This window comes from Urocitellus parryii, chromosome 14 (genome assembly GCF_045843805.1).
Source record: "Urocitellus parryii isolate mUroPar1 chromosome 14, mUroPar1.hap1, whole genome shotgun sequence".
NCBI lineage: Eukaryota > Metazoa > Chordata > Mammalia > Rodentia > Sciuridae > Urocitellus > Urocitellus parryii.
The window spans coordinates 28199905-28225442 of NC_135544.1; the positions used below are offsets into that span (position 1 = coordinate 28199905).

The 25538-nt window shown below is 34.0% G+C and overlaps 1 protein-coding gene and 1 non-coding gene across 3 annotated transcripts; both read right to left on the reverse strand.

Annotated features, from left to right (window-relative positions):
* Positions 1-5016: 5016 nt before the first annotated feature.
* On the reverse strand, positions 5017-22387 carry Cfap96 (cilia and flagella associated protein 96). 2 transcript variants are annotated; one of them, XM_026389492.2, is made up of 7 exons: positions 22288-22387; positions 20045-20264; positions 16853-16990; positions 16686-16761; positions 8581-8760; positions 5946-6115; positions 5017-5065 (listed from the first exon to the last, which is right to left on the reverse strand). In XM_026389492.2, the coding sequence occupies exons 1-7, from the start codon at positions 22385-22387 to the stop codon at positions 5017-5019; spliced, it is 933 nt and encodes a 310-aa protein (XP_026245277.1). The 2 variants fall into 2 exon arrangements, with proteins under 2 accessions (XP_026245277.1, XP_026245278.1); XM_026389493.2 differs by lacking the exons at positions 16686-16761; positions 20045-20264 and having other exon boundaries at positions 22288-22305.
* On the reverse strand, positions 14816-14923 carry LOC144250243 (U6 spliceosomal RNA). Its single transcript, XR_013342428.1, has one exon. It is a non-coding gene; the product is annotated as a U6 spliceosomal RNA (small nuclear RNA).
* Positions 22388-25538: the final 3151 nt, after the last annotated feature.

A 25538-nucleotide genomic window follows, 5' to 3' on the forward strand; every position in this document is an offset into this window, starting at 1 on the left:
TAGCTGCACCACACTAATGTTTTTTCATTTAGTTCAAAATATTTCCTCTTTTATTAGTTATTGTTTGATCTAGCTGAATATTTAGAAGCAACTTGCTTAATTCCAAATATTTGGAGATTTTCAGATATCTTACTGATGCAGAAATTATGTATGATCACAGAGCATACTACACATAATTTGGTTGTTTTGATTCGGGAAGACTTATTGTATTGCCCAGAATATGGTCTATCCTGGTTAATGATTAATGTAAACTTGAAAAGAATGTATATTCTGCTATTATTGAATGGAGTGTTCTATAAATGTAACTCAGTAGAGGTGGTTCCAGTGTTGAAAAAATCTGCATCTTTACTGATCTTCTGTCTACTTGTTCAATTACTGATAGAGAAATAGGAAAATGGTTTTTCTCATTCTATCAATTTTTGTTTCATGTGTTTTAAAGTCCTTGATGTGTGCATGCACATTTAGCACTATTCTATCTTATTGGTGAACTGTTCCCTTTATTATGAAATAACCCTCTTTATCCCTGGTGATACTCCTTGTTCCAAAATCTTTGACTGATACTACTCTAGTCCCTCTAGTTGTTGTTAGTGTTTACATAGCATTATATGTTTTTCTATCCTTTTTATTTTGTAATGCTGAATTGGAAGGAAAAACTTTTAATAATTAAACAGTATATACCATCAAAAATTGACTACTAAACCCTGAAAGTTAAATGTTAACTCAAATAACTGAGAAAAGAACTAACGATGAGCAGTATACCCTTTTAAACACAGATCTAAGATTAAAGAATAGTAAGAATTATAATTACAAAGTAGTATATCATTTAAAAAACATTGGCAAAATAGAACAAAGCAAATATAAGTGAACAGTTAGGTAAAAGGGTATATCTGTCTTTTTGTCTGTTGTGTTTACTGCTACATCTCAGTGCCCAGAAACATGCCTGGAACTTTTGATAAATAAATAGTAAATGAAAAAGCTGCCACTGTGCTGGAGAGTATCCGATAAAGCTTGGATATTCACTTGGTAGGAATGTTATGAAGACTTTTAAGCATCAAGAAGTTTAAATGAGACAACATTTTAGGTCTTTTCCTAACTGAAGTGTAATGACCTCACATTTCTTTGTGAAGATTTTTATGGTTTTCTGGCTATTTCCCACAGGTTTCTAACCAGTGTCCTTAATAAGATATGGGACAGCACAAACTGGCAAAAGTCCTTTTCAGTCAACTTGTGCTCCATACTTGATCTCCTAGAAGTAAATAATCTCCACCTTACTCTATTCTCTAATTCTGATAAAGCCTGCCCAGTGAATATCATACATTTAAGAATTATCATTCTTTCTATGGAAAACTGGTAAACTAGGGTACAAAATGGAATCATAAATTGATGGAAAGCAGCCAGAATGCCTGGTTTTGTTTTTGTTGGTTGTGCTATGTTGGACAATATACTTGACATCTGTTTGCCTCCATTTCTTAATTTGTTAAATGAAGATTAAATAATAAATATAAACAATATGTAATCATATGGGGTGGTGTCATGACACAAGGCTAAACCAGTCAGGATCACTCCAGGTGAACTGAGCTGGCACACAGAGACAGAGAAATACCTTTTCCTTTGGGTTCTGGGATGGCTCCTCTGATCCAGCTCCCACAAAGGAGGCAAGGTAGGCAAGAAAAAGAAAGAGCACAACTGGAACCTGGTTTTATTGGGGAGACACCATTCAAATGAGGCAAGGGGTAGGATTACAAAGGAACAGGTGAGTGCAACTCAACCCACCAGATGATACCTACTCCTGAAGCCATGCCTCATTATCTCAGTGGAGATAAAGCCCAAGTTATTGCAGGACTTAAGGACTTAAGGGCATGTATTTCTAGAGCAGCTCCCAACAGGATAGTACTTGACACATAATAAACATTTTATAAGCATTTTTGTATTTTAAATGAATTAATATTTCTTAAATCAGTTATAACTAATAAAATTCAAATTAGCAAATACAACTTATTTACAACAAACTACTTGATGGATGGATTCTCCCTGTGACCTACCTGCATGGCCAGTGAACAGTGCTCTGAAACATGAGCCATGAGCAGATTGAAAATATAGTGAGAATAAAAAATAGAAATAAAGAAAAAAAAGGCAAAGACACGAAAAACAGATGTAGTGGGTCAGTTGGTGAGAGTGTCCTAAAGGGATCTAAGCAACAAGAGCAGGGGCTCCGTGTGTTAATTTTATAGGTCTTAAACATCAAAGGGATTCACTGTGAAAAGGCTTCTTGAGGTGAACAGGAAGATGTTGTGAGCAAAACAGTTTAATTGGGAGTTTATCAGTTTGCACTCATCTACTTCTGGGCTGCCAGGATTAGAATTCAAGGCTTTTGAACTAGTAAATTCCATGACAAACACGGAATTCTATCAACAGGAGTTATTTACAAATGGGCGTTTGCCTCCTTGCCAAAGGATTCCCAAGAGAGGAATCTCACTGTCCAGGGTTACATAGTTAAAAGCAATGATTCAGTCTCAGCTCCCGAAAATGGATAATAATAATTAGTCTTTTAAAAAATGTGTGTGTGTGTGTGTGTTGTATAGCCAGGGAAATATTTTTAATTTGGTCTTTGTGGTAGATTATGAGCAAAGAGTCTCCGGAGGTTAAGTAATTTGCTTCAATATACATAGCTAGTAATAGGTTGAACCTGGTTTATTATTCTTAATGTATGCTGCATACACTTTAATATAAAAAGAACAAAAAAGTCTCTAAAATCTCCAAAGAAACAGGATAAGATTTCCAGAAATGGGTTATGTCACTGCTTAACTTTTTCTCTAGTTCCCTTAGAAGTGTCTTGACACTCTCATTTCTTTTGAATTAAGTTTTTCTTCCATGATCAAATTAACATCCACAATCTTTGTTTAGATTCTGAGCCTTGAACAAATACAATTAGATGAATTGTAGCAGAAATTAATGGCTGTCTAAGCAAGATTTTTCTTCCCTTTTTCACTGTTAGTGGACACAGAATATTCAAGTCACATAGGCTTCTTTTGGGAAAGCAGATACCTTGATGTCGAAGTCTTCAAGAGATAGGATGCCAGTGACTCTTACCTGCTCATGCCTGAGTTCTGAACAATAAAGCTGCTTCACGGGAAACTATTTCATGCTGTATCTTTTTATTTCCAAAGCTTAAAAAAAAAAACGAATTTGTAAGAAAACAATCAGCCAGGTGCACTCCTGGCACATGCCTATAATCCCAGTGATTCTGAAGGCTGAGGAAGGATTGCAAGTTCAGGACCAGCCTGAGCAACTTTGTAAGGCCCTAAGAAATTTAGTGAGACCCTGTCTCAAAAAATGAAATATTTATAAAAACGGGTGGGGACGTGGCTCAGTGATTAAGCCCTAAAACAAAACAATGGGCATCCTTGTTTGCACCCCTTTAATTGAATGCATGCTCCTCTCCTGACTCCCAAAAATCTTAATTTGTTTACATGTTTTATGATTCCTGTTACTGGTTTCTGCATCCACTTTTCTGAAAATCAATACAGTGATGTAAACCCTAGATGAAGTCTGCCACTGTCATACTATTAATCATACTTTTCAGTAAGGTTATGAGTATTCCCATCTATGAATATATTATGTAAACCATGCATTGCTTTAAAAAGACACACTTTTAATAAAAATTAATTGCAGTTAACAAAGGATAGAGTTAAAATGGGCAATTACATAGATATTCATAAAGTCTACATATATAAGCTACAATCTCAAAAGAATATATAAAACTCAGTAGTATTTATCAATATAGAACTATAAATTTGATTCAGTTATGTGCTGAAAAACTAATAAAGCCATTTCTATTTGGAAGACATAGGTCACCTTTGAATCAAATTATACCCATGATAATATTTTTAAGACATCCATTGCCCACTAATTAATTATAAAGCATGAATTTTAAAAAAATTAAAAATGGCAAAAATTCTTTATACTATCTTTACCCTTTCAAAAACCTTAACATAGTTCTCTCCGATGGAAAACAATGGGACACAAAGAAAAAGAATCCTAAAACTTCTCCAGTCTGATTTTCAGCTCTGAAGAGCCTAGACTGGTAGTGGAACAAATACTCAAAAAGCATCATTGGTCAAAAATAACTTCCCTAATACATTTTAAGTTTCCTTTTCAAAATACAAACATCACTACCTCTTGCCCCACTGAATTGAAGACTATTAGAGACCACACTATAAATAACAGTAATATATTTAATCATATTTAAAGCACATTTTTAAAAGAGAGAGGGCAGATTAAGGAGAAGAAAGAACTTGGGAACTAAAGCATTGGAGTGATCTGGATGCTCTAAGAGAGGCAGCTTTAGAGGAATACCAAAAACAAATCCATCTTACGAATCATAAGAATGAATCCATGCATTCCCCCTCTCCCCCTCAACTTATCTTGGAGCTGCCATTGGCTAAGTAATCAGATGTTCTACCTAAGTTACAAATAAAAGATATGACACCATGAGTTGAAACATATGTCTCACTATAATGTATACATATATAAATTGTGCAATATAAATGGATCTAATGTTTCTTTGTTTATAGAGTGTTAATGGTAGGCTATGACAGTTGGATAACTATCAGTACAGTTTTTCAACACTCTGAGAAGAAGAAGCAAGTTAAGAATTTGTGATATACAGTCTACTCCTCCAGCCTTCTCTGCTCCTGACCTCAACTGTGAAATTTTAAGATTCCAAGTAATAGACTACATTTAAAGATTTTTATAACATTTTTCAGCATTATATTCTGCTTAGGAACACAAATCTAAAACATAAGTCAGAAATCGCATGTTAAATTATTAACAAAAACTATTTATTAAGTAGTAGTACTAAAATCAGGAAGAATATTGGAGTTGGAGGTTAAATTTATTTTCAAGGCTCGAGCTATCTGTTCAACACACTTTGCGTTTTGCATTTTTTCAAATAATTAGCTCTTGATGACAAGTTACTGGTAGGAAGGATTTAGAAAGTTACGTGTCTTGCAGTTGCTAATAGGACTGTAATGAAGCAGTCTTGTAGTTCTTCATATTGAGTGCCCTAAAATTGAAAAATAAAGGCACATTTAATTTTATAGATGCAGATAATATATCCACATTTTCTATAAAATTTTTACATTAAAAATTTACACTAATATGTTTGATGACATATTAATGATCCAGAAACAAAATTTCTCTCACAAACTTAGAAAACTTATCTTTTATTAAAGTCAGATAAATTTAGAAAACATAATTTAACAGGAGAAACAATTATGTAACAAATTTTAACTCCTATTGTCCAAAGGTTTATTCATTTTAAAATTAGGGGAAAAGAAGCTAAAACTAGATGTGGGATATTTGTAATAATGTAAAATCAGATTTCAACAAAGTCAAAGCTACTAAACAGACAAATATAAGTATTATAAGTACATAAGTATTATATATGCATTTTTAATCAACCAGAATATTTCCTGTTTGCAGAGAAGGTTATTTCAAAGCTAGGGGCAGAACTCTTAAGCCTCATTAGGATTCCTCACAATTAGCAGGGCATGGTGGCACATGCCAGTAATCCCAGCCACTCAGAAAGCTGAGGCAGGAGGATCACATATTCAAGGGTAGCCTCAGCAGTTTAGTAAGGCTCTAAGAAACTTAATGAGACCCTGTCTCAAAAAAGAAAAAGAAAAAACAATTCCTCACAAATGCTGAGAAATTCCCTTTAAGAAATAGCCAATGATAGTGTATACTGTTAAAGTACAAATACCAAGTAGTTATAAATAACTAGAGATAAAGTGTTTTTTACAAGGGAAGACAGGTATATTGAAGGTGCTTAGATTTCTAAAGTCACTCAAATTTTAATTTTTAAAAGTGTATACATAAATATTTTGAAGTCTAAAATTTGAAAATATTTTTTGACTCTTAGGCTAAATATAAGATATTCCTACCTTTTGACATTCAAACTCATTATACTTTCAACTGGTCTGCTTTTTGGTCCACTTGGAGGATGAAAAACCTTATCATCTTTTTTGGAAACCTCCTTTCCTGGTTTAAGCATATAAGGATCAGTAGAATGTGATGGGTAAGATTCAAATGTTCCTGCTTTCATTCCACCAGGCTACAAATAAAAATGAGCCCATTTAATGTGATTTTATGAAATACTTTTTATAAATTAGGTTGTGAATAAGTTAATAGATACTTTTGTAATCTATGAAGTTAGTTTTACATTTAAAGAAGTTATCTTTTTGTTTAATTCAAATACCAGTAAAAAGTCTCGCTACCACCGATTCTATAAGGCTAGAACATTATATTCCAAAATTTCTCCATAAAAACAAAACAAAAAAATTATAGTAAGGTACTATTCTCAGATGTTACCAAGCATTAATGCTAGTGAGAGTTTCATCAAGCTATTGCCTCGTTAGGGTGAGTCTATTACTGAGGAAATGAGACCCAGCATATATTTTGATAGAGAAGGGAATAGGAAGTCTGGAATTAACATGTGTGTGCTAACCAGCAGGCAGACAGTAGACAGCTCCCTCAAAAAATGAACAACACATAGAAATAGAAGGTGAGAGGAAAATGTAATCCACTTTATACTTTTCTTGTAGTCTAGAGTAAGACAAAGTGCTATTCTACCTATACAACAGACAAATATTTGCTTTCACTTTTTAAATGGATTTGACAGGATTTTTACCTATATATTACATAGTCATTAAGAAAATTCTAGTTATAATAATCCATTTAATTAAGCCAAAATACACATGAAAATTTAATTGATTTGAAAGACATGCTTATAGTTTTGCAAGTTTTCCAGACTGAGATTACATAGATTATTTTGAATAATAATAATAAAACTTAAGGAAAATAAAATAAATTAACTTGAAAATAAATCTTTAAAAATTTAAATGAATAAATTATAAATAGGAAAATATATATGGTAATTAAACCTACCAAATGGTTCTTTAAAGAATGAACTAAACATATGAAGCAATATTAGAAATAAGAATTTAAAAATAGGGTAAATCCATGCCTATGAGGAATATCAAAATATATAAAATAATATTTTGTAAACTTCTGTATTAATTTGAAACTTGATTTGAAATTTGAAATTTTGACTTAAATAGTTTTTTAAAGATCTTTTCATATAGTAATGTAAACTTTTCATATAGTAATATAGTAAATTTTTAAATTTGAAAACTTGATTTAAATGATTTTTTAAGAAAGTATAAATGATCAGAATTGACCAAGAAGAGATAGAAACCATATAGAAAACAGATACAATGTAAGAACTGAGAAAGCTGACAAAGAGCAACCTCTGTACTTCCCCTGTGAATTCTTTCAAGTCTCTGAGGAATGGAAATTGATGGTAATATTTAAACTGTTACAGAACATGATGTAAAGGAAGGAAATATCCCCAAGTATTTTAAGATGCTAGCATCTACTTATACCAAAATAAACAAGGCACTCGCACACACACAGTGCAGACTGAGCACTTGCCTAGCATGGACCAGGCTCTGGGTTCGATACAGAGCACCACATATACACACACACACATACACACACACAAATGTTGGCATTTCATAAAATAAAGGCAAATTAAATATAGTACTATGTTTAAAGATTAATATGTCACCAAATCAGATTCATTACAGAAATATATTTATAATATATATATTATTCACCTTATAACTAGTAAAAAAGGGAAAAAATGACGTAATATTATACCATTTGATAAAATTCAACATACATCTGATAAAATTGAATCTGATAAGGCTAGCAGAAAAAAAATAAGGCACATTATTCTAATACCAATGGTAAAAAAACAAATCCATTCTGAAAATGACATAAAACTTCACCAGAAAGGATTGATAAATTTATTCAATTTCTAAATAGCACAAGATAACATAACCAAAGTCAAAAGATAGAAAAGTAGAAAAATTACTTTCACCACAAATGAAAAAAGGATATATCCTTACTGTATGAAAAGATCTTGAGTCAATAAGGAAAGCACAAACACCCTTACAGAAAGTTCACAGGCAAATGAACAGGCAACATCATGTACAACCCCCAAAATGGGAAGGATTTATGTAAAAACACATTCTATTGTCATGTATAACTAAAAAACAATTTAAAAAAAAAGAAAATGAACAGGCAATTCACAGAAGGAAAAAGGACAAAGGAAAACTAAGGTTTATAGTTTGTCAGAGCATTTTAAAATTTTTACTCTCACTGATTATAAATATCTATAGTAGGGAGGTAGTTCATTTTAATCACCATTTTAAAAACTAAAAAGATGACTTGGAAATTTTATGGTTTTGAAAAAACCCAGGTCTAAGGTCTTGAGAGCTACTTGGAAAACTCACTGTAAGTCCAAATATATTTGAAATGATTAGTAACTACTTTATTACAAGATCTTCATTACATACCTTAGCCATGTTTTTATATAATTTTGGAAAATTAGGCTTTCATGATTCTTGGCATCCATAGAAAGAAAAGCTTATTGTATTGATGAGTAATAAAACAATTTACAGCAAGAGGCTATTTATAATGCTTTTTTTTTTCATTCTGAAACTTTTAACTTACCTTTTTACCAGGAGAAGAGGGCTTAAAAGGACTGAAAAGTGATTCTTTCTTCTCTTCTTTTTTAATTGGAGGTAAAGGTTTTTCAGTAAAATAAGGATTAGTGTCAAAATAGTCCCTTGGGTAAAGATTTAACTTGAAAGGTGCCCCCTTCAGTAACCGATGGTGCTCTTCATTTTCTTTCTGTAAATTAAAGAATTTGAAATTACATAGCATATACTATGCAAGTTGGAAATAATGTGAAGACAAATCTCCTCTTAAATTTTAACATAAATATGTAGATTCTTTAGTGTATACTGCTGGGTGTATGCTGAGGTAGGAGGATCACAAGTTCAAGGTCAGCCTCATCAACTTAACCAGGCTTTAAGCAACTTAATGAGACCCTGTTCTCAAAATACAGAAGTTAAAGGATCAGGGCTATAGCTCAGTGGTTAGGCACCCCTGTGTTCATTCCCAATACCAAAGAAAAATTTTAATAAAATAAATAAAGCAGCTGGCACATTGTAGGCCCTCAATAAATGTCAGCTTTTACTTCTAAGACTAAAGAATATAATATTTTTGTGTTACAATATCTTTAGCTACCTAGTATTCAAACAAATCAGAGGATTTATTTTTTCCTCTTATGATGCAATCTTTTCTATGGGACAATACCAAGTTATAAAAATGGCTAGCTTTTAATAAAGTGTCAAACAAATCGTGCTGTGATATAAAAATTTTAAAAGACAACTATGAAGTGAATATTTATTTTTTTCACTTTTTACAAATATGAAATCTGATATTTCATCAGTCAACTATCTAAACTGAAAACATTTGAATAATATCTAAAATTGTCATATGAGAGAAGACTAATTGTCACTACCAGGAACCTCACTATATTTCTTTAAGAATTTTTTCACTCCTCCTCTTGTGTGTCCTCTTCCTTTCTCCAGTCTACCAGTTTTTGATAATCTGCCCCCCCCCTCTTCCATATCTCAACAGTAGTACTGACAATTTAACTATTCCATATATTCTTTGGAGTAGTGTTTCTGAAAGTTTAGCTTTCATGGGAATCACTTGGTAATATATTTAAGTTAGAAATTACCGAGCTCTTCCTTTGAAGATTTCTGTTACATAAGTCTGTTGTATGGCCCCACTAATCTGCAATTTTAACAGGTAACCTAAGTGATTCTGAGCATGATGTTATAAGGCAATGTTTTAATGAACACCTTTTTACTTATTAGAGTATGATCACTTTTTATGAGAATATTGTATTTGTTTTACCATCTTCTGACCTAGAATAGTCAGTTGAGTACTGTGCTAAGCATATACGAGAAAAAGACCACCTGGAAGAATTAGAGATAAAAGTGTGTGGTTCTCACAAAGTACTGTTTCCCACTAGTTATTAAAAAAAAAAACTTTACAATTCACAGAGCACTGGGATAGAGTACATCAAAAGACCTTGCCTCAACAGTGGATAATAATTACCCCTAGATTGAGCACTGCTCCAGTCCCCATCTAACAAATCTTAAAAGCAAGACTTGAAAATATCAAACTGTTTTTAAGTAATATATCTGCATCCCAGAGCAAAACTCGAGAAAATTTATAATACAAAAATATACAATATTCAACAAGGTAAAATTCCCCATGCTTGACATCCAATCAAAAAGTGCTAGTAATGCAAAGTGGAAAAAGATGACCCATCCTGAGAAGAAAAAACAATTGCTCAAAATAAATTCAGAACTAACACAGATATTAGAATTATCAGGGAAGGGCATTAAAATAGTAATTAATTATAACTATATTCCATATGCCTCCCAAATTAAATTGAGACAGGTAAGATATTAAAAACATTCAAATCAAACTTCTAAAATAAAAAAAAAAGAATTTAAAAAACCCTTCTACAACACAAAACCACAATTATGATATTTAAAACTACATTGGATAGCATTAACAGCAGACTGGAAATTTAGAATATATTAATTATCTTGAAGATATAAGCAATAGAAACTAACAAAGTGAACTATAAAACCTGGCTAGCCAGCGCTGGGGGAGGGGCAAGCAGAAAAAATCAAAGTGATAGAGTGCCAGGGATCCCAACAGCCTGCAGCAGGGCCCCGGAGATCCAGGCCAACTGATTCGCGTGGCCTGCCCTGCGGCTACAGAAGGCATGGCGCCTCAGTGAAGCCATTAATTAGCAAGCAGGGAGGTTAGGGACTGCCATTAGGTGGAATCGCTAATTTGTATACGGGGTAAAAGCGGGAGTTCATAATCCACTTGAATCAAACCGTGTAATATGATGTATTAAGAACTATGTAATGTTATGAACGACCAATAAAAAAAAAAAGTAAAAAAAAAAAAATAGAAAAAAAAAAAAACAAAGTGAACTATAGAGAAGAAATCAAAGAACATTTTTTTTTTTTAAGGGAAGGAATGCCGAATCACTTTATTTTTTTTTTTTTATTGTTGGTCGTTCAAAACATTACATAGTTCTTAATACATCATATTTCACAGTTTGATTCAAGTGGGTTATGAACTCCCAATTTTACCCCGTATACAGATTGCTGTATCACATCAGTTACCCTTCCATTGATTGACAAATTGCTTTTCTAGTGTCTGATGCATTCTGCTGTCTGTCCTATTCTCTACTATCCCCCCTCCCCTCCCCTCCCCTCCCCTTTTCTCTCTCTACCCCTTCTACTGTAAATCATTTCTTCGATTTGTATTATCTTGTCTTGCCCCTCCTTTCCTCTTATTTGTCATTTTGTATAACCCTGAGGGTCGCCTTCCATTTCCATGCGGTTTCCCTTCTCACTCCCTTTCCCTCCCAACTCTCATCCCTGTTTAATGTAAATCTTCTTCTCAAACTTTCGTCCCTACCCTGTCCTTGTTTACTCCCCTTATATCAAAGGGGTCATTTGGTATTTATTTTTTAAAGATTGACTAGCTTCACTTAGCATAATCTGCTCTAATGCCATCCATTTCCCTCCAAATTCTATGATTTTGTCATTTCTTAATGCAGAGTAATACTCCATTGTGTATAAATGCCACATTTTTTTTATCCATTCATCTATTGAAGGGCATCTAGGCTGATTCCACAATCTTGCTATCGTGAATTGTGCTGCTATGAACATCGATGTAGCAGTGTCCCTGTAGCATGCTCTTATTAGGTCTTTGGGGAATAGACCGAGAAGGGGAATAGCTGGGTCAAATGGTGGTTCCATTCCCAGCTTTCCAAGAAATCTCCATACTGCTTTCCAAATTGGCTGCACCAATTTGCAGTCCCACCAGCAATGAACAAGAGTGCCCTTTTCCCCGCATCCTCTCCAGCACTTATTGTTGTTTGACTTCCTAATGGCTGCCAATCTTACTGGGGTGAGATGGTATCTTAGGGTAGTTTTGATTTGCATTTCTCTGACTGCTAGCGATGGTGAGCATTTTTTCATGTACTTGTTGATTGTATGTCCTCCTCTGAGAAGTGTCTGTTCAGGTCCTTGGCCCATTTATTAATTGGGTTATTTGTTATCTTATTGTCTAATTTTTTGAGTTCTTTGTATATTCTGGTTATTAGGGCTCTATCTGAAGTGTGTGGAGTAAAGATTTGTTCCCAGGATGTAGGCTCCCTGTTTATCTCTCTTATTGTTTCTTTTGCTGAGAAAAAACTTTTCAGTTTGAGTAAGTCCCATTTGTTGATTCTAGTTGTTAACTTTTGCGCTATGGGTGTCCTATTGAGGAATTTGGAGCCCGATCCCACAGTATGTAGATCATACCCTACTTTTTCTTCTATCAGATGCCGTGTCTCTGATTTAATATCAAGCTCCTTGATCCATTTTGAGTTAACTTTTGTGCATGGCGAGAGATAGGGATGCAGATTCATTTTGATGCAAATGGATTTCCAGTTTTCCCAGCACCATTTGTTGAAGATGCTATCCTTCCTCCATTGCATGCTTTTAGACCCTTTATCAAATATAAGATAGTTGTAGTTTTGTGGGTTGGTTACTGTGTCCTCTATTCTGTACCATTGGTCCACCCGCCTGTTTTGGTACTAGTACCATGCTGTTTTAGTTACTATTGCTCTGTAGTATAGTTTGAAGTCTGGTATCCCTATACTGCCTGATTCACACTTCCTGCTTAGCATTGTTTTTGCTATTCTGGGTCTTTTATTATTCCATATGAATTTCATGATTCTTTTATCTATTTCTACAAGAAATGCTGCTGGGATTTTGATTGGCATTGCATTAAACTTATAGAGAACTTTTGGTAATATCGCCATCTTGATGATGTTGGTTCTGCCTAACCATGAGCAGGGTATGTTTTTCCATCTTCTAAGGTCTTCTTCTATATCTTTCTTTAGGGTTCTGTAATTTTCCTTGTATAAATCTTTCACCTCTTTTGTTAGGTTGATTCCCAAGTATTTTATTTTTGGGGGGGATATTGTGAATGGAGTAGTTGTCCTCATTTCTGTTTCAGAGGATTTGTCGCTGATATACAGGAATGCCTTTGATTTATGTGTGTTGATCTTATATCCTGCCACTTTGCTGAATTCATTTATTAGTTCTAATAGCTTCTTTGTAGACCCTTTTGGGTCTGCTAGGTATAGAATCATATCATCTGCAAATAGTGATAATTTAAGTTCTTCTTTTCCTATTTTTATGCCTTTAATTTCTTTTGTCTAATTGCTCTGGCCAGTGTTTCGAGGACTATGTTGAACAGAAGTGGTGAGAGAGGGCATCCCTGTCTTGTACCAGATCTTAGAGGGAATGCCTTCAATTTTTCTCCATTCAGAATGATGCTGGCCTGTGGCTTATCATAGATTGCTTTTACCATGTTGAGGTATGATCCTGTTATCCCTAATTTTTCTAGCGTTTTGAACATAAAGGGATGCTGTACTTTGTCGAATGCTTTTTCTGCATCTATTGAGATGATCATATGGTTCTTATTTTTAAGTCTATTGATGTGGTGAATAACATTTATTGATTTCCATATATTAAACCAGCCTTGCATCCCAGGGATGAATCCTACTTGATCATGATGTATAATTTTTTTGATATGTATTTGAATCCGATTCGCCAGAATTTTATTGAGGATTTTTGCGTCAAGGTTCATTAGAGATATTGGTCTGTAGTTTTCCTTCTTTGAAGTGTCTTTGTCTGGTTTCGGAATCAGGGTGATGTTGGCCTCTTAGAATGAATTTGGAAGTTCTCCCTCTTTTTCTATTTCCTGAAATAGCTTGAAAAGTATTGGTGTTAGTTCCTCTTTAAAGGTTTTGTAAAACTCTGCTGTATACCCATCCGGTCCTGGGCTTTTCTTAGTTGGTAATCTTTTGATGGTTTCTTCTATTTCCTCTATTGTTATTGGTCTGTTTAGGTTGTCTATATCCTCCTGGTTCAATCTGGGCAGATCATAGGACTCAAGGAATTTATCTATGCCTTCACTATCTTCTATTTTATTGGAGTATAAGGATTCAAAGTAATTTCTGATTATCTTCTGTATTTCTGAAGTGTCTGTTGTGATATTGCCTTTTTCATCCCGTATGCTAGTAATTTGGGTTCTCTCTCTTCTTCTCTTCGTTAGCATGGCTAAGGGTCTGTCAATTTTATTTATTTTTTCAAAGAACCAGCTTTTAGTTTTGTCAATTTTTTCAATTGTTTCTTTTGTTTCAATTTCATTAATTTCAGCTCTGATTTTAATTATTTCTTGCCTTCTACTTCTTTTGCTGTTGTTTTGCTCTTCTTTTTCTAGGATTTTGAGATGAAGTATGAGATCATTTATTTGTTGGTTTTTTCTTTTTTTGAGGAATGAACTCCAAGCAATGAATTTTCCTCTTAGAACTGCTTTCAATGTGTCCCATAGATTCCGATATGTTGTGTCTGTGTTTTCATTTAACTCTAGGAATTTTTTAATTTCCTCCTTGATGTCTTCTAAAACCCATTGATCACTCAGCAACCTATTGTTCATTCTCCAGGTGATGCTTGATTTTTCCTTTCTTCTTTTATCATTGATTTTCAGTTTCATTCCATTATGATCAGATAAGATGCATGGTATTATCTCTACCCCTTTGTATTGTCTAAGAGTTGCCCTGTGACATAGTATATGGTCTATTTTTGAGAAGGTTCCATGTGCTGCTGAGAAAAAAGTGTAGCTACTTGATGTTGGGTGGTATAGTCTATATATGTCAATTAAGTCTAGGTTGTTAATTGTGTTATTGAGTTCTATAGTTTCCTTATTTAACTTTTGTTTGGAAGATCTGTCCAGTGGTGAAAAAAATATGGAACGCTTCACGAATTTGCGTGTCATCCTTGCGCAGGGGCCATGCTAATCTTCTCTGTATCGTTCCAATTTTTAGTATATGTGCTGCTGAAGCGAGCACCAAAGAACATTTTTAAAAAGTGAATAGGGCATTGGTAATCTGTGGACAGTTTCAAGAGACCTAAAACACATGTAATTCGAATCTCTGAGAGGAAAAAGAATAGGGATTAGAAAAAAAAAAAAAGCTGAAGAAAGATTGGCTGAAAATATATTAAATCTAATTTTTAAAGTAACTATCCAAAAATTTAATAAGCCCCAAGCAAAAGAAGTGTGAAAGAAAACCCCAAAGCACATGATAATCAAATTGCTTATGTGCGTGTTTTTTTTAAGTAGCCACAGAAAAGACATAGTATATACAAATGAACATACATGAGCATAACAGCAGATTTCTCATCATAAATAATTCAAGCAAAAACACAATGGAGTAATCTCTTAAAATACTAAAAGAAAAAACAAATACATTCTTCCAATTACCTTCAGAAATTACTTTAGGAAATCCAGGTACACAAAATATCTGACATGTATAATAAATTCTGAAAATGAAAAGCTTAGGATGAAAGACAACTTACTGAGCTCTGATAAAATTACATTGTAAGTATTAGGTAGTATGTATGCATTATTATTTCTACAGATGAAAAGTAGTTTACATACAATTTTATATAAACTGTATAATCCATCACACAAACAGAGCTGCTTATTTTCAAATGACAAAATGTTCTATCCAACTTAATTAAAAACTTTCCCTGGATTTGGACATGCCCCTTTGCAAAATTGGCCACTATTCTAATTCTCAGTCACCAATTAAAATCAACACAGCAAAATTATTGAAGACTGCATGCTGAAAAAAAAAACTAACAAAGAGATGGCCATATCTGTTTTAAGTACAAACTAACTTGACTTTTCACTACCAGCTTTCTTTAAATTACCCTGATACTTTTAAATTATGCCAGGCAAGGTGGTGCATGCCTTTGATTCTTAGTGGTTTGAATAGTGGAGACAAGCAAGTTCAAGGTCAGTCTCAGCAACTTGGCAAGGCCTTAAACAACTTAGTGAGACCCTGTCTAAAGATTCTTAAAACTTTTTAAAGAGTTGGGAATGTAACTCAATGGCAAATTGCCCATGGGTTAATCCCTAGTACCAAAAAAAAAAAAAAAAATTATGATGATCTTGTTCTAAAATCTATAAGAGTTAAGATTTAAGCATATGTAAATGCTCCCCACATAACTAAATATTTTGTTATATGTAAAATATTATGTAAAGTAAATGTAAAAGATATTATGCCAGGATGTTTTAGTTTTTACTTCTGCCATTTAATTCAGTATGCAGTTTTCTCAGATCCTTTCATTCTCTCCTATAGCTATTCATCCATTCTCTACTCTCCCCTTTCTCCCATCACCCCATCACTCCTCCTTCCTATACACTCACCCCAAAAGAATTACCATTACTTTCTCACACACAAGACATTAGTGTGGGATGGGAATATGGCTAAGAGATAGGATATGACTCTTCCCTTAAAGCAGAACATAATCGTCGATCAGGCCAAGTCAACATGTCTCCCTGCTAGCTGAGACAGAAATGTAAGACAGACATGATCCACTACAGCAGGAAATAAAATTCATCCTGGCAAGAGCTGGGAGGATCTATCTACAGGAAGATGTGGAAATCTCATATCAAAAAGGTAAGATTATTATAATCGATAAACATGTCTGCTATTGTCCCAATTATACAAATAGAACAGAACAAAACTTAATTAGATAACAAGTAAATTCTCAAAGTCAACCAAATAAAAGAAGGGTTGAAAGATTAAAAATAGGTTATTTTACCTTAAAATTTTGTCTTGCTGCATCATATAAATCAGAAGAGTGTGAAAACTGTTTACCTATGGTAATATTTGCATAGCTAAGGAAGGGAAATAAGTAATGGTGACTTCAGGGTTCAGAAAGTTTATTAAATTTTAAAACATGATATGAAAACATTAAAAATATCTTACCCATATCCGGTTCCTTTCTTTCCTGGGTTTGTGTATAAATTCTTTCCTGGTGGCATATATTGTTCCCTGGGTTTGGCCTGTGCACTGAAGGATGGGACTGGACCACCTATTGTTCCATAGTAGCTTCCCAGTCCACATCTTAAATACAGTTATTTTTTAAAAGGAAGAGGTTAAAATGGCTAACTTAATGTTACATGTATTTTCGTATAATTTTTTTAAATATTGAAAAAGGAGGAAAATAGGTGCTTGAGTAACTCCAGTAAGAAAAAAAAAATCAAGTTTTTTAGTATTTAACTTGATTTTCCTCATTTTCAAGGTTATAAATTCCAAGATATGATTTAACATTTTTATATTTATTTCAAATGTTCCATAAATACAATTTCACAATCTTTAGTTAGAATAATCCCCATCCATTCAGAAATTACATAAATCTCTAGGCACCTTAATGCAAGTTAGCTAACAAATGGTGAATGTCTTGATCATCCACTCCTTTAAAAATACACTTTCAAAACTACATATTTGAAACTATGTTTCACTGCTGATAATAAAGTGAATCTTATGGAATTTTGGTGTTAATTTCTTTTTTCTTTTTGGTTTACACTTATTACTGTAGGAAAAAAATTAACCAATCTTTTCTTCAATTTTAATGTTAGATTTTTTTCTAGGCACACAATAGCTAATCCAACTATTTATTGCTCAGCCCTTTATTATTTTCACAAATGTTTTCTTTAAATTTTGCACAATCAAAAGGATAACTACAGCTAATGAGTTATCATTGAAGTAAACAAATTGTAATCATCAGAAAATGGAACATTGTTACAAGAAGATGACACTATGCATTCATGTTTAAATTTCAAAAATCAGAAAAACATAAACATTGATTACTCATGATCTCCAGCCTACAAATAAAGGTTCCAATTAAGAGATATTACTTATTTTCATTAATCCTTCCTTATGAACATATGTCATACATTCTAAAATACAATAAGGAAGTAGAGCAGTGATATTGCAGAGAAAAGGACAATTAATGAAAAGCATAATTTAACTAGAATGGGATGTAATGCCAACAATGTAAGTCACTACATTCAGAATTTATTAAATGCCTATAATCTGGAGGAGAGTGGATAGAGGAAGGCTGGATTTGATTCATACATGATGTATATATGTGTTGCAATATCATGCTGAACCAAATTAATATGTATAATTAACACATGCTAATCAAAAATAAAATATTTTTAAAGTCCAGCAGAGAGATTAATAAAATAATCATGAAGATAAAAATATGCCTATAAGAGTGGGGGATTTCCATAATTTGGTTTTGAATAAATGCCTATATGAGGGCTTCTTATGCTACCAATTTCTCTTTCTAGAAATACTTTTTGTCAGACTGGGGTTGTGGCTTAGTGGTAGAGCATTTGCCTTGAACATGTGAGGCACTGGGTTCAATCCTCAGCACCACATAAAAATAAAGATATAAAAAAAAGAAGTACTTTTTGTATGTCACTAAATTAGAGATTTTTTCACATATTTATAAGCTTTAAAATAAAGAGAAGCTAGTCTATTATCATATAATTGTTATTTCTTGGCTGGCAAATCAATATAAGCATGTTATGAACTAATGTATCAAGGTAGCAAAATTCTCAATTATTACCACCTGGGTTCATGTCGATCACAAGTGGGAAAAAAAGACTGAAAATCAGGAAAAACTTATTTAAAAAATAATATATATATATATTACATGAAAAATGAATGAAATGTCTACAAATAAAAATAACACTTTTTAAAATTTATATCTAAGGAGAAATGAATAAGTCTACGAAACAGTGGTAATTTTAAATAGTAATAATATTCAAGTCTAAGTGTGAAAAGGAGAAAAGGTTAAAAAAAGAAGAAACTTAATGACTACAGCAAAGAAGAAATCCCCCACTCTTAATAAAGACAATAATTTTGGCTGAGAAGACAAGATTATCTGTTAGAATTAGAAGGATGACTAAGTTAAAGAAGTAGAGCTTCACTGTTCTCAAGAAAAATCAGCAAATTAAAAAACCAATAAAAGGGAGAACAGTAGAATAGAAGAAGAAGATGGGTAAGGAGGAGAGGGAAAGGGGAGGTACTGGGGAATGAAACGGATCAAATTATACTGTGCACATATGAATATAACAAATTCCACTCTTATGTATAATTATAAAGCATCAGTAAAAGGAAAAAAGAAAATACAGCAATGAAGCACAAAGTTAAGTTTTATCAATTCATACCTACCATCTATTTTGAATTGAGACATAGTATAACATACATGGTGTTACTTAGTAAGGTAATGTGATCTCATGGTAAGAAAAAAATATGCTTTCACATTGATAAGTTTTCAAAATTAAAATTTTATTAATCTCCATGAGTGTATCTTCATAGCAATTTTAAAATAATATATCTTTTTTTTAAAGAGAGAGAGAGAGAGAGAGAGAGAGAGAGAGAGAGAGAGAAAGTGAATTTTTTTTTTTGTAGATGGACACAACACAATGCCTTTATTTTTATGTGGTGCTGAGAATCGAACCCGGGTACCGCCCGTGCTAGGTGAACGCTCTACCACTGAGTCACAATCCTGGCCCCATAAATAATATATCTTTGATAAATTTTTTTTTTCAAAAGAGCATTTCTCCCATGCACATTTTTATTTATACTTTTTAAAAGTTTTTTAACAACAGAAAAAAATAGTCAAAAAAATAGAACAACTCAAGGCAATTCTTACCCCATTTGCAAGGTTTTTGAACAAATTATTTTCATTATTTAATGGCTTTTATTGTCTAAATACATAGAGAATAGTGACATAATAAAAAATTACTATGATAATGAGATTATATTTTAAATTATCTAAATCATCCAATATAGTTGTTTCCACCTAAAATAAACCATACAAAAAATCCTACTTAAAAAATTAATCTTCCTGGGCTGGAGTTATGGCTCAGGGGTAGAGTGCACGCCTAGCATGCAAGAGGCACTGGATTCGATCCTCAGCACCACCTAAATTTAAAATAAAGATATTGTGTCCAACTAAAGCTTAAGAATAAATATTTCTTAAAAATTAATTTTCCATAAGTAAGTCCTATAGAAAAATAAACATTTTCTTTAGATGAAAGAGATAAAGATGCAAGAGATATATTTAAAATTTCCCCCTCCCCCACCTCCCAAAACACTTACGGTTTTTTATCTCCACTACTCGGGATAAAGGCTTTGGCAAGATTTTTTTTGGCTTCTTCCATCATATGCCGTCTTCTCACTTGATTTAGATTTACATAGCCTTCGCCTTCAAAAATCCTTGCAAATTGGGGATCAAAATAACCTGCCTGGAGATTTGACATTTCTTTGGTTCCCCCAGGTAGAATCTGTCTATTTTTGCTTGCAGCCTCATTAAAGGGTCCTTTAAAAATAAATTAGCCATACTATAAATTTGAGCTGACTAGTAATTAAGAACATGGAGAAAACAGAAAAGCTTCCAAATGTGATTTGTGCCAATTCTGGGTTTGAGCTCTAAAATAAATGTTGTTTAAAATGTTAACTGAAAGCTCTGTGTTAATGACTATATTGACATTAAGACCTGAGAGGATTCCATTAAAATGTTGAACATGATCCTTGTGATACACTGTGAATTCTGGAACTGAAAGAGACTTAATAGTTATTTTACCCAATGTTCCTCTGGCTACATACTAGGAAACTGTTTGTGTGCTTGTATGTAATGTCAATAAGAGCATGTGTGGAGGTTGAAGAGAAGGCTGGTATATGCTCAAGACGATGAGAGCTAATGTCCTCTAAAAAATATGAACAAAAATGTTCACAGTAGTTTCATTCTTAATAATTAAAAACAAGAAATAACTCAAATGTCTACCTATTGAACAGATTTTTGTGGCATTTCACATCAATATTTATAGCAGCACAATTCATAATAGCTAGACTATGGAACCAACCCAGGAGCCCTTTAACAGATGAACAAAGTATTACTCAGTCATGAAAAAAATGAATTTACATCATTTGCTGGTAAATGAATGGAACTGGAGACTATAATGCAAGTGAAATAAGCCAGACACAGAACGTCAAAGGTCAAATGTTGTCTCTGATATGAAGAAGCTATTCTAAAATAAGGGTAAAAGGAGGAGGGAGGGAGGGGGAGAGAGAGAAAGAGAAAAGAAATGGTAGGAATTTCATCAAAATAAAAGATCAGGGGAGATGAAGAATGGGAATGAGGAGTAGGGAGAGAATAAGGGGAAAACAGTGGAATGAATATGACCTAACTTTTTAATGTAAATATATGAAAACTACAGTGAATTTCACCACTATGTATATCCACAAAACATTAATATTTTTGAAAACATAAAGAGATGAGTAGAGTAGAAGAAAGGGAAGAGGGGGAGAGGGATGGAGGAGGGGAGGGTAAGGATAAGTACTGGGGACTGAATTGAAGCAATTTATAGTCCACCCATTTACAATTATGTCAAAATGAATCTTGACATAATGTATAACTATTATGAGTCAATTAAAAAATTGTAGCATTTCTACAATTGAAATACTAGCACAAATTTTTTGAAGGCTGCATTTGCAAATATTTAGATCTTTAATAATTTGGTCATAAGAGGGCTTAATTTAGGAAGTCTTTCCAAAATATGAAGAACTTGTTGAAGTGCATACAACCCTTATTTCAAGTTGAAATATAAATATAAATAAAATTAATATTTTATTGAAATATAAATTTTCATCACTGATTTTTTAATTTAAATTTTGAAAAGGTAACATTTTCAAATAGTTTCAAATTTGATAGTATAAACAGCCCCACAATAAATTTTCTTCCTGTACTGTTCCATGAAGTTCCTCTCCAATGGAACAGGCAGTGATATTAATTTTGTCTTCCAGAGAATGTCCAGACATGTTTGAGTGAATAGTCTATTTTAATATTTAACATAATAAATACACTGTTCCCAATCTTGTTTTTTTATTTAACAATTATTGCTGAAATGGCTACATATCTGTGCATTCTTTTTTGTCACACAGAAGTCACTGGACATCCAAATGTTTAAATGAGATATTAAAAGTATATATTTATTTTAAGTCTTTCTATTATGATTTTCCTAAAAATCCCCTCAGCTATTCATACAGCATTTCACTTTCCAGGAAAGTGATAATGGATAACCTTAGATGCACACTTAGAAAGAAGTAAAATCACCTATGAGGACAATAAATGAGTACAAGGTAGCCCAATAAAATGAGCTTCCCATTCTTATAAATTAAGTTCTCTCGTAGCTATTGCAATGTCACAAGTTAGTCAACTTTAGAGCTCAATACTTTAAAATACAGATCATTAAAATATCATTTTTAAGTTAAATTAAATGTTTAATTTAAAAATTTAGGTAATGATCACTAATTTGCCCATAAAGAGTACCCAATACGCTTACGATTAAATGGTGAGACATATTTATCACCAACAGTAATATATTCCATCTCACTGAAGAGGCCAATCCTCTCCATATCCGTTTTTCCTCCTTCTATAGGCATGGTTGCTTCTTACGGTGGTAACTTCAAAAGTTTCTTTCTTGTTGCTTCGTTTATAGCAAAAGCTTACTTTTACATTGAGAAAAGGGGGAGAGTAGCCAAAAAGCAATTATTAAATTTCAATCCACATTATTTTCAGTATAAGAGTTTTAATATTCACTATAAAACAACAGTCCCAAACTAAGTAGAGAGAAATCTACTCTGTGGAATACTAGAACACTAAGATTTAAAATTGTCTCTTGACTCTTCATGTAAAGTGCCCATAATTCCAAAGGAATGTGTGTGATATCATCTGCCATTTCTCTGTTGGAAATGATAAAATTATTACCATAAAGTGTACTATCAATATGTATAAACAATCTCCTTCATTTGAGAAGTTCAATGTAGATTCAAAATCATAATTATATAAGGTAAACATTTTGTAGTTTAAATGAGATCAGGCACATTCAGAGTGGTATGATCCCAGACTACAGATTTGATAGTTTACATTAAATGTTCCCCATATTGAAAATTATAACAGTTTTTCAGAATGCACACTGCATATAGGTCTTGCCCTGCTGACCTTGGGTTTTTTTCAAGTTCAAATTAGTATAAGAAATGTGCTACTCATAAAATTAGTTCCTAAAGAGAATGAGGGAGAGGACAATTGTTTAAGGCAAGATGGAAACACAAACAAAACAAAAAAATCCACAGTGAATTCTGAAGATTTGTTAAAAGGCAGACTGCAACTTTTTAAAATAATCACTTCAAACAAAGGAGAAATGTCACATTAAACATGGAAGTATTAACTCAAAAGAAAAACCAAAGAGCTAAAGAATACTTGCTTCCATTCATCTGTTATGGCTTGGATATGAAGTGTCCCCACAAAGCTCCTGTGTTAATGAAGGAATGTTCAGAGGTTAGATGATTGGATTGTGGTGGCTGAAACCTAATCAGTTCATCCTAGTTGGAATGTACTGGGTGGTAAATGTAGAGTGGGGCCATGGCTGGAGGAGATGGGTCACTGGGTGTGTGCCATGAAAGGGTTCATCTTCCCTGTGGCATCTTTCCCCCTCTATGCTTTCTGACCCCACTATATAAGCTTCCCCACAAGCCCCAAATAATCTTGTTCTCTAATAAACATTTCCTCCTCTAAGTTGTTTTTGTCAGGTATTGTCACAGAAAAGAAGCAAAGCTGATTAAAACATTACTCTAATGTTTTTGAGCTATTTATTTATTCATTTTTCTTGGTGCTAGGGATCAAATCCAGGGCCTTTCACATGTTAAGCAAGCACTCTACCACTGAGCTACATTCCCAATTTTTCTACGGAAAGTCTTTTTCCAGGGGTAGTATTGGGGAGAGAACTTAGGGCTTTTGTGAATGCCAGGCAAGTGTCTCCCATGAGCTACATTCCCAGCCTCTACATCTTTATGTATTTAAGCAACTATTAGGAAGTAGGCATTGGGCATACATTAGTGGGGGGGGGGGAACTTTGGTTTATGCTTCTTGGTTTATAATCCAAGGTAAGAGTCTTTTATCTTTAATTTAAAGCAAGCTGTTTCAATGACTCAGCAAGCTTCCCTATTTGGAACTGTGCTTATCTGTGTATGAATCATTACTTAATGTGTAACATCAAAGGCCTAAGTGAAGATTCAGCCTAAAAATACAGCTTGAGAAAATACAACACACTTTCCCCATCCCACCTCTTCTTCTGATCAGGTATGCCTGGAGACTACACATCAGTCATTGGGGGTGTACTATATGGTTTACAGTTTATTTCAAGCTCCACCCCAACTGCCCAACTAACTAGTATCCTGTGCTGCTACAGGGGTTCAAATCCTTAATGTGGCCCACCAAGTCCATTATCGGCCAGCCTCATTAGTCACCACCGGAACCTACTCCCTGGATACTTGGCTGCACTTGTCTAATTTTCAGGTTGGGCTTTCTCGCCCACAGTCGCCAGTGCATGTTTCATTTTGGTATGTGAACCCCTTTCTTTCTGTCACCCCAATAAAACACTGATCTTCCTATTGCTCAGTTTGTTCATCATTTCTCTAATACCCCTCATCATAGCTGCATGTACATCTCCTTCCACGCCTTCATCATGTTATCTAATAGGTCAACATTTTCTATTTTTGGTGTAGGAATTCTTTGTTTTCCCCATTTTGTTTCAACTAAAACGCTGACTCCACAAGACAGGAACTGTGATATGAGTTTGGTTCATCTTCACCAATTTTTTTTTTTTTTAAAGAGAGGGGGGAGAGAGAGAGAGAGAGAGAGAGAGAGAGAGAGAGAGAGAATTTTTAATATTTGTTTTTTAGTTCTCGGCGGACACAACATCTTTGTTGGTATGTGGTGCTGAGGATCGAACCCGGGCCGCACGCATGCCAGGCGAGCGCGCTACCGCTGAGCCACATCCCCAGCCCCATCTTCACCAATTTTTTTGAGAGGGAAGTCCTCCTTTGTTGCCAGGGCTGGATTCAAAACTCTTAGACTCAAGGAATCCTCCTGCCTCAGCCTTCCAGTAGCTGGGATTGCAGGTGCATGCTACCTCCAATGGCTAATTTGGTTCATTATTGTGCTATTATTCCCAGGACACAGGATCTGGCACCCAGTCAAGTGAGCCACAGAGCAGGGGAAGGAGAAAAGTTCTTGCCCTTAACTTTCTCACTACTTAACTCTTCTTGAGCTACAGTTACAAAATCATTCATTCATTCATTTAACAAATACTTGGCAAATCCCTCCTCCACCGGGTAAGGCTCGCTGGTAATAGCGAGGAAAACTGAAACCTAAAAAAGGAATAGATCCTACCGCCCCTCCCCGCCCCGCCCGGAGCTGACAATCTGCTAAGGAAGAAAATAAGTATAAGGCAAGTGGAATGCGGCAGGTTCTCTTCAAAAGGCATGGACAAAGTGCATAGGGGGATGAAGAAGGAGCAGAAAACTTCTGGCTGAGGCGATGACGAAATTATTTCCCATTAGGAATAAGAAGCCTTGGAGTAGACAGGTATCTAGGGGACAACACCTGGTGTCTGCGAGGAACAAGTCACCTCTCCGAAGGGCACCTGATCCGACAACCAAGATCAGATCGTCCCAGCTCCGGTCCGGATTTACTGCGCTGCAGGAGCAACTAGGCTCCGCGTCGCCCTCCCGCGAGCTAGGGATTCCCGCCGGG